The sequence below is a fragment of the Mus caroli genome, unplaced genomic scaffold (genome assembly GCF_978045245.1).
Source record: "Mus caroli unplaced genomic scaffold, Mus_caroli_1 scaffold_17, whole genome shotgun sequence".
Lineage (NCBI taxonomy): Eukaryota > Metazoa > Chordata > Mammalia > Rodentia > Muridae > Mus > Mus caroli.
The window spans coordinates 29,376,873-29,396,043 of record NW_028227272.1 but is presented as its reverse complement, the minus strand read 5'-3'; the positions used below and the strand labels follow the sequence as shown (position 1 = coordinate 29,396,043).

The window sequence follows — 19,171 nt, the reverse complement described above, 5'->3', positions numbered from 1 at the left end:
TGTAGATCAGGCTGGCCTCAAACTCAGAAACCCACCTGCCACTGCCTCCAAAGTGCTGGGATCAAAGGCATGCGCCACCACACCCGGCTCTCAACATGCATTCTTAATAAAAGCCTTAGAACAAATAGAACTGTAGGAAACATATTCTAACATAATAAAGGTTATAAATGACAAACACATGGCCAATATCATCCTAAATGAATAAATCCATTAATAAGCGCCATTAACATCAGGAATGGGAGAGGATTGCCCACTCTCCCTACTGCTCATCCATAATGTGATTGAAGCATTAGCTGGAGCAGTAAGGCAAGAGAAGTGATACAAACAGGAGAATATTAAGTCAAATTATTTTCTTTTTTTTTTAATTTTTAATATTTTTATTACATATTTTCCTCAATTACATTTCCAATGCTATCCCAAAAGTCCCCCATAGCGCCCCCCACTTCCCTACCCACCCATTCCCATTCTTTTGGCCCTGGCATTCCCCTATATTGGGGCATATAAAGTTTGCAAGTCCAATGGGCCTCCAAATTATTTTCAATTGAAGATTATATTATCTTATACCCAATGTTCCCAAAATTTGGCTAGAAAAATTGTAGAAATTATCAATAATTTCAGCAAAGTGTTATGATACATAATTGACTTACAAAATTTACCAATCTTAATACACATGAGTAACAAGCCTGCTGGGAGAGAGGTCACGGACCCGCTCCTCTTCCCAGTTTCTCAAATCAAATCAAATATTTAGAATATACATAACAAAAGAGGTAAAAAAATCTCTTCAATGAAAACCTTAAATGTGTGAAGAAAGAGATTAAGAAACATACTAGAATTTGAAGACCTCCCAAGCATATAGCTTGGTAGAATTAACATTGTGAAAAAGACCTTCCTACCAAAACAATTTACTGATTCAATGAAATTACAATCAACATCCTTATTTCATTCTTCACATAAATAGAAAGAAAATCCTCAATTTGATATGAAACAACAAAAGACCCAGAGTAGCCAATTAGTCCTAGATAAGTCTTTGTTTCTATGCATTCTGCTCATTTTAAGTGCTAAGTGCATCTGTCTAAGACCCCGACTTTTATACATCTGTTTCTGTCGAGTTGTATAGTATACGAATTTTATGTGTGTACCTGGTACCAGCTGAGACCAGGGGGAGCGCCGGATCCCCTGAACGTGGAGTTACAGATGGTTGTGAGTCGTGTGGATGGATGCCATGAATCAAACCCAGGCCCTTTGCTCTTAATCATCTTCCCAGCCCAACTACAGACATTTTAGCCATTCAAACGGTCTTGCAGAATGTTTTCTGGGAACTTCAGTTCACACAGCTGGTCCTAGAGCAGAGTGGTTCTTAACCTGTGGGTTGAGACTCATTGGGGTGGAGGGTTAGATGACTGTTTCACAGGGGCTATAGCCTAAGGTCATAGGAAAACAGATATTTACACTATGATTCATAACAGTTACAAAAGTACAGTTATGAAGTAGCAATGAGAATAATTTTATGGTTGGAGTCATTACAACATAAAGAACTGTATTAAAGGACTGTAGCATTAGGAAGGTTGAGAACCACTGTCCTAGAGAGGGAAGGTTGTATCTTTCCCCATCTGAATACCCTGAACCCAGCATGATAGGAATCCAAGAATCACTTAAAATAATGAGTTCATTATTTTACCAGAAAAAAATAACACACATAATCTCTGCACAGAGTTTACTTCTGTTAACGAAGCAAAATGAACCAAAATGACTTAGGAAAACCCGTATGTGTATGTGTGTGTGTGTGTGTGTGTGTGTGTGTGTGTGTGTGTGTGCCTGAGTATGTGGATCACAGGCTTGCAGTGCCTATGGAGGTCAGAAGAGGGTGTCAGAACCCAGTTTTCTGTTATAAAATAACCCCCTCACAAATTTGGAGTGTTAAGTAACATGTAAAATGTACCTTTTTAGTTTTTTCCTTCTATTCTTGGATCTCAGCCTAACAACAGGAATCTTATATGTGGTTTCTGTTAGAACAGCTTATATTTATACAATTAGTATAACTGGAATGCCAATCACCAGCCATTAGTCAGCTTCTTAGTGTCTGTTTCCACCCCATAGGCTTACTTAATAGGTGGCAATTTTGTATAGGTTTTATTTATTTATTCATTAGAACTATTTACTTAATTATGTTTATGAGCACACTGTAGCTGTCTTCAGACACACCAGAAGAGGGCATCAGATCCCATTGCAGATGGTTGTGAGCCACCATGTGGTTGCTGGGAATTGAATTCAGGACCTCTAGAAGAACAGCCAGTGTTCTTAAGTGCTGAGCCATCTCTCCAGCCTCAGGTATTATTTATCAGGGTTTCTCTGTGTAGTCTTGGTTGTTCTAGAACACTAGCTCTGTAGACCAGACTGGCCTCGAACCCACAGAGATCCAGTTGCCTCTGCCTCCAGAGTGCTGGGATTAAAGGTGTGTGCCACCACTGTCCAGCTTGTATGAAAATTATGAGATTACCTGTGTAATAAGGGAAAGGGCTTTAATTGGCTTTAAAGTATAAAGAGCAGAGCTTAGTGGGGAACTAAATGGTAATGGCACCTGGGTCCTTAGGGTCAATTTGTGAAAAGTCGATGATTAATCTTATCAACAACACAATAAAAAACTACGTGCAGGCTGTCAAGATGGCTAAGTGGGCAAAGGCACTTGCCTTCAAGAGTGAAGATCATCTCTGGGACCCACATGGTGGAAGAGAATTCACTCCTGCAAGTTGTCCTCTGACCTCCACACAAGTGCTGTCTCACACACACACACACACACAAATGTAACTTAAAATGTTATGAAGCATCTCCATGCATACTTGCCATGAACAGGTTTGCAAAGGCCAGCATCTGGTCAGTTTCCTTGCCCTGCTCACCTTTGGGAGCAACAGAGCGCTGGTAAGCATCCTTTCTCATCCGTGCTGGCCTCAGAATTCGGCTCTTACAGATGTGATCCAGACCTCACAGTGCATTTGCAGGCAGGAGCAAAGGAATGTTGGAAGTCAGATTATGAATAGGGCTGGGGTGGGAGAGTTAATGCCACAGAAGGCTTCCTCGGGATGAAAGGCCTAGGAAAAATAGGACAGATGTTTCATTCTCAGGGATACTGAGAGTTGGGCTCTGAGCCAGGAAAAGAGGAAGCTAACAGAATGTGGAGGAAGGGAAAGGGGAAATGACAGGCCCAGCAGGCCAGCTGTTTTCCAGTCTTCTTCAGAGTGACTAATCCTCCTCCACTGATAGCTGACAGAATAGCGCACATTCCCTTAATAGGAGGAAAAAGGAAGTTTCAGGAGGTTGAAAGAGACCTCATCAGTGACCTGAGAGGAAGTCTGGATGTTTCTTTTTTACTTCCTTAGTATAGAAATATTGCAATCTTGAGCCTACTCAAGCTAGGCTTCAATCCCCAGTGCACTGAAACTGCTTTTGGTTTTAGTGACTGACCAGTAAACACTTAACTGCCCCTTGTAGCATGAGATGTGGTTAGATCTGGATTACTGAGCATGCTCCGACTGGTTCCCTGGGGTCTCCTCCCTCACTAGCAGACCCTTCATGACACGGTGATCCTAGGCTTTGGCCCCTCCAAGGAACTGGACTCCCTCTCAGCACTGAGCTCCACCTATATACCACTGTTTCTCAGCTCTGATTCCAATCCCCCTCCCCTTTCTTTCTGGTGTCAGTTTTCCTGTAATTAGAAGTTACCACGGGGAGAATAAGATCGATTTGGCAATCATGTCTGATGCATTCAACAAGGTGCCCACATGCCAGAAACTTGAGTCACTCATGTTTCCTCACCCCAGATCAAACCGAAAGCTTCAGTTTCCACCTCCCAGTGCCTCTAAACCACACTCTCCAATCCCCCTACACTCACCACCACATGTCACACAACTGGCCCCTTCAGAACTTCAGCTTCTCCCTCCTTTCTCTGCATAATAAATACCTTTGCATTTATTCTCTTGCTCTTAGATTACTTGGCCAGCCTTCAGATCAAGTCTCAGTAAGAAAATGAATTATCTTAACATCCTATTTCTCTCTCCCCGCCCCCCCTTTCCTGTACTGGGTATTAGCTAGCATTCCTTCTAGGCTCTGCCCAGCAGTTACCTGCTTAGAATAAAAGAGGCTGTTTGTCCCTTTCTCCCTCTCTTCCCCTCCCCCCCTCTCTGTTCCTGGCCATCCTCTTCTTTGTGTGTCTCTTTCTCCCTTTCCCACCTCTCCCTTTTCAACTCCCCTCTCTCATGCCCTAAACAAACTATTCTATATCTGTCCTGTGGCTGGTACCTCAGGGAGAAGGGATGCTTCAGCATGGGCCTCCAGAGACACCCCCTCCCACCTCACCATACATCACTCTACAAAACATATCCTAGGCTCCTTTTTTATAAAGCACACTAGGGACTGAACCTTGAAAAAGGCAGGCAGCACCTTACCAGTTCTTATCCCTACCCCATCAATATTCTAGTTAAAACTAACCCTTCACTGGCTCATTCTTTTTATTGCTGTTCACTTTTTGAGACAAGGTCTGTATCCTAGGGTGGCCTCCAACTCAAAGCAATCCTGATTCAGCCTTCCAAATGCAAGGATTACAGGTGTTTTAGGCCATGGCATACCTGGCATTTAGGGACACTAACAGTTCAAATACAGGAGAAGCACAAACTGACCCTTGGTGAGTTAGGCAGCATCCACAATGCCTAATTTATACAACTTGATCATATCTCCTGGATTTTTTTGTCCATTTAGTAATTATTTCCCCTTGGTTTGGCTTTTTCAAATGTGATTTCATGTAGCCCAGGCAGATCTACTTGCCATGTAGCTTCCAATGACCTTGGACCAATGATCTCTCCACCTCCAAGTGCTAGGATTACAAGGAGACACCACTATGCTCATCTGGTAGACTTCTAGTGCCATTATTATTGGTCTGAAAGATTAAACACTTCATTGCCCAAATTTATTAAATATATAATTATACTTAATAACACTTTCATAACACTTAAGTCAAAATGTCCAATTATTACTTAAGGAAAATATACTAGCAAACAACATCTGGAAATATAAACTAATCTTTGTCAATAAAAACAAAGTGTCTTGGTTTTTTGTTTGTTGGCTGACATTTTTGTTTTTTTCTTTTTGAGACAGGGTCTATGTAGCTCTGGTAGTCCTGGAACTTGATCTGAAGATCAGATCAGCTCTGAACTCAGAAGAGTTCTGCCTGCCTCTGCCTCCCCAGTGTTGGAACTACCAACCATGCCTAGCTGTTTTTGAGAGAGTTTCATGTGTAGCCCTGGCTAACCCTGAACTTGCTATGTAGCCAAGGCTGGCCTTCAACAGCTGATCCTCCTGTCTTAAAAGTTCTGGGAAACCAAGTTTCAAAAACAACTCTAACACAGGCTGTAAGGACAAGCTTTTGTAATCAGAATTACATGAAAGGATATACCCACTGGTAACAAAAACAATGACTCAAAAAATAATACTGAAAAGTTTTTGTTTTTATTTCCAAGATCAAATATTACAACAGGACATTTACATGTATTTATAAAAAAATGCAGCAGTTGAATTTATAGATCAGAGGTTTCCTTGAGTTTGGTCCCTCTCTCAGCACAGTGAGCTGATGTCTTCAAAAGACTTTATTCCACTACCCTCCCTCCCACACCCTGCTGCCCCACCCACCCTCCCCAATTCAAGTTGCAGTATTAATATAAAGCAACTGGGTACAACACAGCGAGTATTCACAATTTGGTACAGCCCAAACTAGGAAATAAATCTTCAACAGAGAGATCCTCACTTCAGAAAGCACGTGCCTATAATAGCCTATGTGTGTCCATGGAAACATAATAGGGAGGTGTCTAACATACCCTAGGTACAGAGCAGTGGAGTCCAGGGAGTCTTAGCCAGGAGTCCTAGCTCTCCTGCCTCTGTGTGTTCCTTTGGATTCAGGCTCCCCCTAGCACCTTTACAATCACTAGATATTTGGGAGGGTCTTTCATGCACCTTGAACAGATACTGCAGTGGATGGCGTGATTTCCCCACCTTGTTTCTCTCACAGCCTTCATTCCAATTTGGAAAAGTTTTATAACAGTAAATGATCTCCTAGCACTGTGGGAAGAAACCTGGAAACTCACAAGCATACTAGAGGGCACTGGTCAGGAACACACCACAAGAATTAGCATTACCATTGTCTTGGATTCAGCAACAAGCTGAACTATATATTAAACGTAGAACTTGTATTAAGAATTTAAATCTTAGTAAGACCACCACTTTGTCCAGGGCAAACTGAGCATATAAACAGCCCAGGAAACATCTAAACACAGTGTGAAGAACTGCTTGAAAAAACACTTGTAAAGCAAATATCCCAAATCAACTTCAATGATCTCAAGTAAGATACCAAGTGAGGTTTGGAAACACATGAGACATGTTTAAAACACAAACAGTGAGGACGTGCCAGAGTTGGACATCCCAGGTGATTTAAATGCATTGTTTAAACTGAACTCATACAAAACATGCAAAACCCACAAATACTCCTGAAGTTTACATAGAACAACACTGGAAAGACGACTTTCTTAACAGTTAAAGAGAAGGGGGAAAAAAGACATCTAGATGCTTAGAATTTCTTTAAAAACCAACAGAAAAATTGTCTGGGAAAAAAAGAATTCTCAGGAGTGAAAAACTAGTGTCTAAAACATTCATGCCAAAACTTGGAGAGAAGCCTCCGAAGTCTTCAGCACGTCACTATCGGGTAGCACTCACTTCTGATGTCTGAGGCTAGAGGTCCCATGATACTGATACTTTAATTAGCTGCTAACATGGGGATTCTAGAGGCAGGCAGAGCGTCCGCACAACTTAGAGCGTAAGGTTAGTTTCATGAGCCTATTTGTATTTTGAGTCATACGACTTAGTATTTATTATTTTTCATTGAGAACATAGCAGCTTCGAGAAAAGCATACCATAAACTCATTCTGTTGAAAACAAGATTTCCAGCTGAATATAAATATTCTAATGTCATTAGCCTGAAAATCATTCTGGTGACACGTACTATACCATCAGTTATCTTGATGCAGGAAAGAAACCAAGGAGTTAGTGAATGGTTCCCTATTAGTTAAGATTCCCAGATGAGACCATGAATAAGAGTAAATATTTTGAGAAAAGGAAAATTCAACTTTAGGTCAGAACTTATCTCATTTAAAACAGTTCCCAATTTTTGATGACCAATACAGGACTCTCACTGTCCCAGTTAGATAAAAACTTTTCTTCTTAGTAACCCTGGGGATGCACACAAGGGTCCTGAGCTACACACCGGCCCATAGCTTCTTCTCTGGTGAAGACAGTTCATTCGGTACGTCCTATTTTTCTAGTTTAGCTTGACTCTTCTCTTTCTCATTTGAAAACCTAAGTGACCTTCTAAGGCCTTTACAATCTTAGTTGCCAGATGTACCATTACACATTAAAAGTCTCCTGCTTGCTGCCAAAGAATTAAGTGCAGCAATGTAACTTCCCATACTTATAGACTAATGTGACTGTCCTTAGGTAAAATACTACCATTGGTATTCACATCACATCTCTAATATGTGAGCAAGTCTTTAAACACTTGTTTATTTTCATTTATTTTATACATATGACTGTTTTGCCTGCATGTACACATGTGTACCACATGCATGTCTAGTGGTATCGAAGTCTACAGAGGTCAGAAGATAGCACTGGACCCCTGGGGCTGGAGTTATGGAAGGTGGTGGCCCACTGTGTGAGGACTGAGAACTAAACCCACCCAGGGCCTCTACAAGAGCAGCCAGTGCTCTTAACTGCTGAGCCATCTCACCTGCTAGCTTCTTATAAAACCAAGCATAAGCAAAATATAAACCAATGCTTCTATATCTCACTCTTTTCTTTCAGAGCAATGAGACTTGTGTTACTGTAGACACCTGCATGTGGCATGTTAATAGCTTTAATTGTAGTTCTTGAAAGGACAGTGATAGCTAACTGGGGTTAGAAGAGCAATGCAATGTACAAACTCACAGCACAGCAAACCACGGGTGTATTACAGAAGGGAGAGACAAAGAGGATTTTAAGTTAAGGTTTTGGTATATAACTTCAGGTTGACATGGAACTAGCAATCCTCCTGCCTCAGCTTCCTTCCTGTGTGCGTGCCTGGTGGCCTCAGACTCAGAAGAGTTGCACTGCTTGGAACTGGAGTTATAGACAGTTGTGGGCTGCTATATGGTTGCTGGGACTCAAACCTAGGACTTCTGCAAGAACAAGTGGTCTTACCTGCTAAGCTAAGAGCTATCTCTCCAGTCCCACAAGCAAATTTTAATAACTTCTTCATCATGCTTAATAAAGTAATTTATATGGATCACCCAAGTTTATTTTGGGATTATATGGCATACAGGCCATATTAAAAACATGGTCAAAATTAATCAGGTTAAACCAGGTGTAGTGGCTTGCCCCTCTAATCCCAGAAGAGCTCAAGGCCAACCTAGGGCTAGTGAGCTCCAGGCCAGTCTGGGCTAATGAATGTGCTTAAAACTAAGCACTGGTTCAGGAGTTGTGTTTTTAAAAAACAAAATGTTTATGGAAATGGTGAGATTTAGTTAGGGCAACCTGTAACCAACCAACCAACCAAACCAACTACCTTGGAGGTTTATCACAGAGCCAGCCATTCTCTTACTTGGAACAAGAATTCTCCTTAGGGAAGAAATGAGTTGTAAAAACGGTGTTTGCCTCAAAATATTCTCTTCTATATTAATTTATAAAAATGAGAAATATACATTAAGGCTTAGAAATATAATTTTAAAAGCATAGCTAAGTGTCTTAAATTTCATGACCAATTTTGGAGGAATTAAGTAAAGAACGAAGAAGAGACAGGCATGTGGCTCACTTTAACCCAAGGAGGACCCAGAGGTTCAAGGTTATGTTCAACTAACTACACAGTCACTGAAGAGGTCAGCCTGATCCAGGACAACTAGGACTAGATAAAGAAAACTTGTCTCAAAGGAAAAAAAAAAAAGAGGAGAGGTTAGCCTGAACTATGTAAGAACGTTTGAAAACAAAATAAAAGACACTCCCACCCCCAAATGGACTAAAGGATTAAACTGATGTTATACTTCAGGGTTTCATCATATCCATCATATCACCTGAGTTCCTTAATAAAGAAACTAACCAGCCAGGTGTGGTGGCACAGACCTTTAGTCACAGCACCTGGCAGGCAGATCTCTATGAGTTTGAGGTCAGCCTGCCTGGTCCACAAAGCGAGTCCAGGACAGCCAGGGTTATTACATAGAGAAACCCTGTCTCTAAAAACAAAACAAAACTTGACCAAAGCTATGATAACCTCTGTTCTTAAATAAGCCAAATACCTTTAATTCTAAGCTGTCTCATTAGGAGAACTGACACAAAGGTGAGTTTAAAATCCAAATAATCACCACTGAAGCATTTAAATCTCTGTATTATACGAGAAATCAACATATCAGAATGGTACTCTTTGGTTATTCTGAGCTCTGAAGAACATTTTTGCCCCACTCTAATGTGGACTAGGTACTCTTAAGTTTCACAGTAAAGAACCGCAATGCTCAGTAAGGCAAACCAGTGGCGCTCACAGGGCCTGGGTGTCTGTTCAGGGACTGGGAGTAACTCGGGAGGCAGAGCGACTGCCTGGAAGCAGCCTACGCCTGCCGGGGAAGTGTGAGCCCTCACAGGGCTGGCTCTTCCTACCCTCATTACTTTTCAAGTTTTAGTTTTACACAAGGCATTACTCATAATTTTGTACTCTGAAACTTACTATCAAGTACATAAATGAAGGATCTCTAAAAGGTGAGATGAAGATCCATTCCATGGGACAAGAACTATTTTTAAATATTAACTTGATGAAAATCTTGAAAAGGTCACATCTGCCCAAACCTAGTCTGAACTTCACAACTCACACAATTCAGCTTTGTAACTGCCAGTCCTTAGCTTAAAGCACACAAATACAGCTCCAGTATTGGAAACATTATCTGTTCTGCATTCATTACATTTAAGACATTTAAAAAATTCATTAGGCTTACAGTATTTTTAAAAAATAGATAACTGGCTGTTTAAAGATCACTAGTTCTGTAACTACTGTACTGAGGGATTTCAGTCATTACAATGAGGTCTGTAAAAGATTGGACAAAAGATCCTTGAATCCAGGGAAAAACCCCAAAGGACCTGGTTAGCAAGTATAGTTTGTATACTTTTAATTAGTCTGAGGATGTCATTAAATAACTAGATGCTTAAAACTTTGGGGTGGACATAGTTCTTCGTAGGGCTGTGACTCCAGGTGCACATTTACACTTCCTCCATGAGATTGACTCTGTTAGTAGTTGACCCTAGCACTCCCCATTCAGGTCAAAACTTCAAACATCCAAAGTCCTCTGACTTGAAAAGACAAAGAACTAGTAATCTAGTTCAATTCCAGTTTAAAAAAAAATAAAAAATCCAAGACTCAGAAGAAGAAAAGCTGTTCCCGACAGTGGGGGCACTGACCCACCAGGCAGGCTCTTCTTAGTTCCAAACACCATGCAGTGTACCCAGGCAGAGAAATCTTGCCTGAATTTTCAAAAGCCCTTTGATATTTTTCTTAAGTGTTCAAGTGAGATCCTTGCTAATTAAAGGGATTTTTAGTACTGGAGATCAACATCCTTTGGTACCTGGGCAAAGGTCTTGCCTTACTGATACATTTCATGCTTCAAATCTAGTATTTACAGGAGGTGGAGTCAAAGAATGAGCTACAGTGCTTGCCACAAAAGTCTTTCTTTTCTACGAAGACATCCCTAACTAAACTTACACTACCCTTTTCTCCTAAGTTCCTACTGTAGTAACAGTTTAATCCTGAAAGAGATAAATTCACCTTCTAGTTGTTATTCATGTATATAGATGACTCCCTAACTAAATAAAAATAGTCAAACAAGATCTTAGCTTTCAAAATATTTCCAACTTTTGATTACATACTCAATAGTGCACTAATACAGTATATTTGGATACAAGATAAAACATGGTATAAAAACAAAGAGTTGTTTAATAATCTATTGTGGATAATCTACCAGAAAAAAATAATTGTATCTTCTCTTTAAAACGGCATAATTAAGATTTTTATAGGGTAGTGCAAATCCATAATCTTGACCCCAAATACTACTTCCATCTTTAAATAAACAAAGACCCTTAATTTATAAATCTAAATAATAGTAAGATGACCTTAGAGTAGTAATAATAACAACTGACATAGAACAACACAGCACACAAGGCAAGGACAGACTCTGGGCTCTAATTTTAATTTGGCCCTTACTAGCACGACATACTGAACACGCTGTATGAATTCTAGTTTTCTTCCACATTTATAAATGAGTAGAAGGCATATATACTGTGTAAGGACTGCATGAAGACTGAAGGAGGAAACGTACACAGAGTACACACCACACATGCTAGCTGCTCCCTTGCCCTGGCACTGTTCTCCCCCCAGTACACAAAGCTCTCCTTTCACTTTCCCTACAAGTTTCCATACCTTCTATATGTCACTCAAGTCTATCTTGTCCCTTTCCTCCTTACTTAAAAACAACTTTTGAGCTGTTTCTACTACATACAGGGAGTCACTACATTATTTAACTCACCTCACAGACCTCACCTGACTGTCCAGTGAAAGCTCTCTGATAGAATATAACTTGCAGAGGAACTAAGGCAAACTCCTTATGCAGATTAAATTCTCAAGCAAGGAAATATCCCCACTTATTTCTCTCATGTATAATCCATAACCCTTCCTCCCATGGGCCAGCCTTGATAATCATACGCCTTGTCAACGTTAAATAAAGTCCCCTTCAGCTGAGCATCCTGACTAAGCTCTATAGGTACATAACACCATGTTCTCTTAACTCACATATATACTTGCTTATCTTACTTTGGTTTCTCATAAATGGATTTGCCAGTGCTAAGCACGTAAAGAACTCTATACCCTCTCACTTCTGAACATCCTGCCTCAGGTTCTCAAGAAAGGTTTTACCGTATATAGAGAACCTAATTTAACAGGATAAGAGGATGCAGCAGAGTCCTCTAAGGGAAAATTCTTGACTTCATATTTCTGATGGACTTGGGCTTTAGCTGGACCTGTGCCAGCAGAGGAGATGGTGCCCGTGTGGCGAAGCTGGTTACTCTCTCACGTTTTACCCTGTGGCTCCTGAAGCATAAGACTGCTGACCTTGACTACTGGTTTTTTAAGCCTCTAAGACTCTATTCCTCAGACAGCCAGATTTTACTCAAGTTCAGAGATACAACTGAGGAATTAACATGCTTGCTAAATAAATCCAAACTGTTGGTTAAGCCTCAAGCACTATGAAAAACACCAAAGTGGTATTGTTCAGTCACCAATCAAAAGAGAGAACTTTGACTCAAGGTATAAATGAAATTGTAATTATATAAATATATTTATAAATATTTATACAATTATATACTTATACATAAGTACTTACACAGACTTAGAAAAAAATGTAAAAACATTAATTCAAAAGGACTCACTGAAAAATAACAAAATTTTCCATGATTTCCTTGTGGAGATACATAACTCATTCTTTAGGGAGGTCCCTCAAAATCCAGCCATTAACAACCACATTCTATAATTGCATACTAGCAACACAGCACGTCTCTTTAGCTTATCTTTTTAACCCCCTACTTGCCGAGAGAGATCTGCACGTACACAGGCATCCAAAGGTTTCTGAGTCATCACAATTTAGATTGTGTACAGGTTCAAGGATCACTGAAAAATCTCCAACTGACAAGATAGGTCATTCTATAGAAATGGTTTTATAAGCAGTTTATCAAGTTTTGGTTTTCCCACCAAATCACTACCTGCCCTGCTAGAGAACTCTACTTAAAGCTAAAGGAAAGAACTGAGCATACAGTGAAGCTGATGAATAGGACTATACAGATTCAGGTGGCCTCTTCTAAATAATACTGAAAAAAGCTTTCACCAAATACAATTTGAATGTGACTTTTGTTGGCAGAAAAAAAACCTCACATCTGACGATTACTAGAAATCTCTCTAACTGTTGTCGTATGAACCAAGTTTGAAGGTCTTCCTCTTAGAGACTTTCAGTTTTGATATTTTCTAAAAATAAAACAGCATGAGGAATTAAAGTCAATTAGTTACCAAAGCATTTTAGATATTATTCCAATTGGGGTAAAAAACGATCAGTATTTCTAACCAAAAGAACATTGTTAGCAACTCCCAGCTGCAGGCTTTTGTCCCCACCTCCCACCTCACTCAACGCTGGGACATACTTAAGTATGCCTTAAGCACATAGGACAATCAATAACCAATGTTATTGTGTAATTGTTAATGTAATTGCAGTTACAATTACAAAGCCATTGCACTACATGATTATTGAACACCTGCCTTCCTACAGAATACATTAGACTCAGACAATGGAGCCAAAGGAACTAATTTGCTGTGCAGGCAAAAACAGCAAGCACCTTCCTAGCCCAGACACAATATTCTTACTAAAGTTTCATCCTAGGACTGGAAAGAGGAATATAATTGATAGAGTAATAATAAAGGAAACTGTCTCAGGCTAGGACATTGAAAGCCACCCTGTGCTACACACAATACACTGAGCACTGATTCTGCCAATAACACACAACAATGGAAATTGTCTGTAACTAGAAGATGGGAATCCTTGAGGGAATTTTTAAATATGATGACCAACAGTATTAAAGGATGCTTTTCTCACATAAACAAAAGCCTGGATATTTTATTATGACATCTTCCTACATGATGAACAAAATGCATGTTAAAAGAATTTCTTTTTCCTACCAAAAATGGGGGCTGTTTTTAATTCTGATTATAGCCATTCTTTGTCAACAGAGTCTAGAAGTAGTAACATCACTAGGTCCCCAAAAGGTGTCATGCAAAAGAGCACTTGTTAGAACACACATTTCGTGCTACCAGTACTAGGAGAGATGTTATTCTTATTCATACACTTCCATTTGGTCACCACATCTGGTAAGAAAGAACAAACTGAGAAAAAGGAGGAAGAAAGAAAACAGAGATAAGGGGGAAGGAGACTGATTTACAAGTGACAGAAAGAGAGAAAGAAAAGGCAGGTGACTTGCTTGCCCAGCTTTGGCTCTACAGTTAGTCCTATGAGCCAAAATGCATACTTAGTGACATGGTATCTCACAGGAAAAGAGAAAAGGGGTAAGCTGAGAGAGGTCAGGCCATGGTGTTAATTTCTTTCCTGTACAAAGACAGTCTCTTGAGGACAGAGGCCAGCCTCTTGTAAGGTAATGTCATAGTCCAGATGAGAGAGCTTCCTCCGAGGGAAGTTGGTGAGAAGTTCAAAACGTTCATTTGGATATCCTTTAGACTGGACATGCTTCACCAACGCCTACAAAACACAAGAGGAAGACATAACTGTTAGCTGGAAATAAACACCATGACGACTAATTTATGAGTACTCTATTTTTATCATATTAGATAAGGTAACTTAATTCAAATAATCAAAGCTTACAGAAAGCCAACATAACCCTTTGGATAGTAAGACAAATCTATATCCAATAACTTAGGATTACGATGTGATTGATACTGAAAAAGTCATTACTGTCTTCCTAATAAATAAACCCAGGCAGTGTCTGTAAAATATAGCCCCAGTTTTCCCTTCATCAGAAGAGTTATGTCCTTACATTCTGTCCACAATCAACCAGGATCTCATAACTGTCCATTACAATTTCTTCAGCACTTCCTTCTCTATAAATGTTTTCTCATCAGATAAACAATCAGTCATCTTTCCTCTACCTACTGTCTTCTAGTTTTTCAACTAAACTTCTCAAAAGAATGGTCTACTTAGGAGTGACCCTTGTCCCTAGAAAATATGCACCATGATCATTGGTAGATATCTAATAATAGTATAGACCTCTATATATTGACAACAGCTAGTAATAAAATGCCATACAATATATTGTAATAAAATGTCAGCATTAATCCTCTTAAGCTTCAGGACCATCACTAAAAGTTACTGAACAGCTTGCAAGTACATACACTCACATTGACTTGTTTATGTAAGTAATTACACTGTTGTTCTCTTCAGACAGACCAGACGAGAACATTGGATCCCATTACAGATGGATGTGAGCCACCATGTGGTTACTAGGATTTGAACTCAGAACCTGTAAGAGCCAGTACTCTTAGCCACTGAGCTAACTTAAATATGTAAGTTTTAAAAGTTTATTGAAGTTACTTGACCAGAAACCTGGCAGTAACTATAATATTCATTTGATAAACTAAGATGGCTATTGTTTCTCGGGTATACCCAGTCTGGTTATCCTGGATAAAAGGAATGGTTCACATCCTAGGTGTTGGAATGCAATGGTAGGAGGTTTCATTGTACTATTTAGAATAGTATGTAATTTAAAAGTAATGAATTGTTCTGGAATATTCCACTTAATACTTCTATACCAAAGTTTGCTAGCAGAACTAGAAGGTGGAGAAAGGCACTGTGGAGATTTGAATATGCTTGGCCCAGGGAATAGCACTACTGGGAGGTGTGGCTTTGTTGGAGGAAGTATGCTACTGTGGGCACGGGCTTAAGCCCCTAGTCCTTAGCTGCTTGGAGCCAGACTTCAGATGAAGATGTACAACTCTCAGCTCCTCCTGTACCTGCCTGGATACTGCCATGCTCCTGCCTTGATAATGGACCTGTAAGCCAGCCACAATTAAATGTTGTCCTTACAAGAGTTTCCTTGGTCAGGTGTCTGTTCACGGTAGTAAAGCCCTAACTAAGATAGGTATATATCATATTTGTCCTTTGTCCCATTTCAAACAGTGGTAGTTTAGTGTCTGGCACTAGCCAGAAACTATTACTTGTCAGTCTTCAACAATCAGCCTGAGTATCTTCTGTATGGTTCTATTTAAATGGCCTCTCCCCTAAGGTCTGAGCTTTTAGGGTGTAGGGCCAGGCTGACAGAAGTAGGTCACCAAAGGCAGGCTTCTGAAGGTCCTATCCACCCCTCTAGCTCTGGTCTAGTTCTCTGTTCCTGGCTCACAGCCACACAAACAAGTCTCTAGTTCCCATGACAAGACGAGGAGCCTCTGCCATGCTCTCACACTGCCATGCCTATCCTGCTCTGGAGGGCTGAAATGGAATCTCTTTGAAACCACGAGCCAAAAAGAAACCCTTAAGTTGTTTCTATCAGGGATTTTGTTATAGAAATGAAAAGAGTGACTAATCCCAGGCATGGTATCAAGCCAGGTATAGGTACTGACCAAAGTGCGCTACGAGTAAGGACCATCCATAGGTTAAGCTATGCTAATCAGACCAATTCTCTTTTCTAGCAGTTAAAAAGAATCATTGCTCAACAATTTTTAAATAAATAGGCCCTTAAAACCACCATGATAGGTGATGTCATGTACAAATCAAGAAATAAATAAAACTCATAGGCAAACAAAGAGAGGAATGGAATAAAGTCAAAAGCACAAGAAAAAAAATCCTAACAGATTACAGAAGAAACACAGAACAACGACTTTGGCTCTTAACTATGTTTTAGTAACAACAACTAAGAAATTCTAGATCCACCAGGTGTGGTGGCACACAGCTTTAGTTCCAGCACACAGGAAAACAGAAGCAGGCAAATCTCTGAGTTTGAGGAACAGCCTGTTCTACAAACTGAGTTCCAGGGCAGCCAAGGCTACAAAAGGAAACCCTGCCTCAAAAACAAAACACACACACACAAGGAAAAAGTTTGAAAACAAACCCGGGACCACCAGAAGTAAGTATATTCCATGTAAACAAAAACTGAAAACTGAAAAGCTTTGGCTGGCCTGTGACTTGCCTAAAATAATTAGAAGGAAATAATTAAAAATGAGACAGGGCATGGTAGCTCATGATTTTAATTTCAGTACTTGGGAGGCTAAACAGAAAGATTGCTTTAGTTTCAGGCTACGTGGGCTATGAAGTGAGACCTTACCTCAAAATCTCCACACCCTTAATCAAGCTGAGAAAGGCAAATTGCTATGAATTACAGGTTAGCCAGCCTACATAGTAAAGCCCTGCTTCAAAACCTAAACAAAAAAACAAGTAACAGACCACAACAAAACCCCCCAAAATTAGGACTCTTGTCAGATGAGTCTGCAGTTAGGTATCAGATAAACTCTCTCTGTGTCAGGAGTCAAGGATCTGACTTCAGTTTTCTCTGTTTTCTGGAGTAAGGATACAGTATAGCAGGGGTTTGCCTAACATGCATAGCTTATGGGTTTGACCCCTAGCAGCACAAACAATTAGATTCTTTGCTTTAAACAAATGTTTCAATGGGATAAACTCACCAGTAATTTGGCTTGTTCTGGAAGAGTGATCTGTTCCCTTTTTCCATCTGGGTACCGCAGCATCAGCTGTGCTTTTGGTCCTAAAGAAGAGTTATATACATACACAGGTGTTTAATACGGGAGATTAAGTAAGCAAGTCATTCAGTACGTTCGAGTTTAGTAGGTAAAGCAGGTCTATACCATAACCCACCATTTACATCTATCCCCTCCACTATTCCATCTGACTTTTCAGGTGACATCTCCAAGACCTCAGAATCCATGGCTGGCAATCCTTGATGGTTTGTGGCTGTGCCAGGCTCAGTTCTGGCTGGGGGCTCTGTCAGTGGCCTTCTGTTCTCCTCTTTTCTATGCCCCAAATCTTTATGAGGAGACTTTCTGGACTTAGCAAGATTCTCTACCTCCTCTTCTTCATCAGAGCCACAAACCGATATGAATTCCTCACTGCCAGAAAAAAGTTCCGATTCAGATTCTTCATCTGAGCGGCTATCCTGTTTTCCCTGGGCCGAGTCGAAATGTGTCTCTTGCAAGGAGGCTCTGATGGCAGCTTCCAGTTGGCTGTCTTCACTAGCGTCTATGAGGCTCTCCTGTAAGGTGCAGCCAAAACAAAAGTTGAAAGAATAGTTAAACAAAAACAAAACAAACAAATAAACAAAAACAACCACTCAAACAGTGCATAAAAAACAAACTAGTCAACTTGCCATTATGATTTTCTGCCAAAGTGGAATCTGTCTCTTATACCATGTGAGGGCAAGAACTTAGTACCAGAATGACAAATTGCAAGGAATATTTTAAAGCAAAAATAAAGGACTATCATTAAGCTAGATACGATGGCACATAATGCCAGCATTTATGAAGCAGAGGTGCGAAATTGCTTGAAGTTTTAGGCTAGCCTGTACTACACAGTGAGACCCTGTCTAAATCACAAATAAACAACACAAAGCTCTCATATAACCTAGTACACTGGCATTTTAAGCTCAGGCATTTTTGGCATCAAAATGAACAAAGCCAAGAAAATAGCTTATTATTTTTTGCTTTAAAAAAAGTTTAAAGCCAAACTACAATTCTTTAAAATGATTAAACATCAGAAAAACATCTTCCTTGCTTTTCATTAAATGCAATGATTTGACATTCAAAACAAGAAAATAACATTACCAAAATATGGCATGATGGTGCATGCTATATCCCAGAATTTAACACTTCAGGAGAGGCTTTTAAGTTTGACTCTTAGTGTGCACTATACAGTGAGATCTTGCCTCAGAAAAAAAAAGAATACATTTGGATGTTTGGGGCTAGACAATTAAATTCTCAAAAGCTTAATAATTATAATGAAAAACTTCATTATAATAACTAGAAATTCTTTTACATTTATTTAAACTGTGTTTATGTTTATGGCTGTGCAGTCAGTGTGTACACATGTAAGTCCATGGACAATGTTCAGAAGTCCATTCTCTCCTACCATATGGGCTGCAGAGATTAGACTCAGGTCATCAGGCTTGGTAGGAAGTGCCTTTACCATTTTAACAACCAGAGAAATGCAAATTTCTAATATTTTCTTGTTAAAGTTTTGAACATCACAGATTTCATTTTTAAAAATCACAAACTATGGACCTTTTGGAGTTATTTATTTAATGCTGGTATTCAGGAAAAACTGTCACACAATCCTATCATGCATCATTCTCAGTTAAGCAAGAATAGTTTATTGAACGCGCACACCATAATACTGTACATGCAGTTCTGCAAGAAGGAAAAACCTAATTGTGGTACCAGTCTGCTCTCAGGTAGGCTTTTTATAGGAAAAACCAGGTTCAAAAGTTTAAAGGGCAAGGAGGGGAGCAGTTGGCTTATTAGACA

The 19,171-nt window shown here is 39.8% G+C and overlaps 1 protein-coding gene across 4 annotated transcripts in view; it reads right to left on the bottom strand.

Moving 5' to 3' along the window:
* Positions 1–5,686: 5,686 nt before the first annotated feature.
* Positions 5,687–19,171, bottom strand: part of Ubxn7 (UBX domain protein 7) — a 69,108-nt gene continuing 55,623 nt past the window's right edge. For all 4 annotated transcript variants that reach the window (XM_085832417.1, XM_021185364.3, XM_085832418.1 and 1 more), the window contains 3 exons: positions 17,511–17,904; positions 17,321–17,400; positions 5,687–14,390 (listed from right to left, as the gene is read on the bottom strand). In XM_085832417.1, the coding sequence (XP_085688543.1) occupies positions 14,229–14,390; positions 17,321–17,400; positions 17,511–17,904 (636 nt within the window). In that variant the 3' untranslated portion in view covers positions 5,687–14,228. The remainder of the gene's footprint in view (positions 14,391–17,320; positions 17,401–17,510; positions 17,905–19,171) is intronic.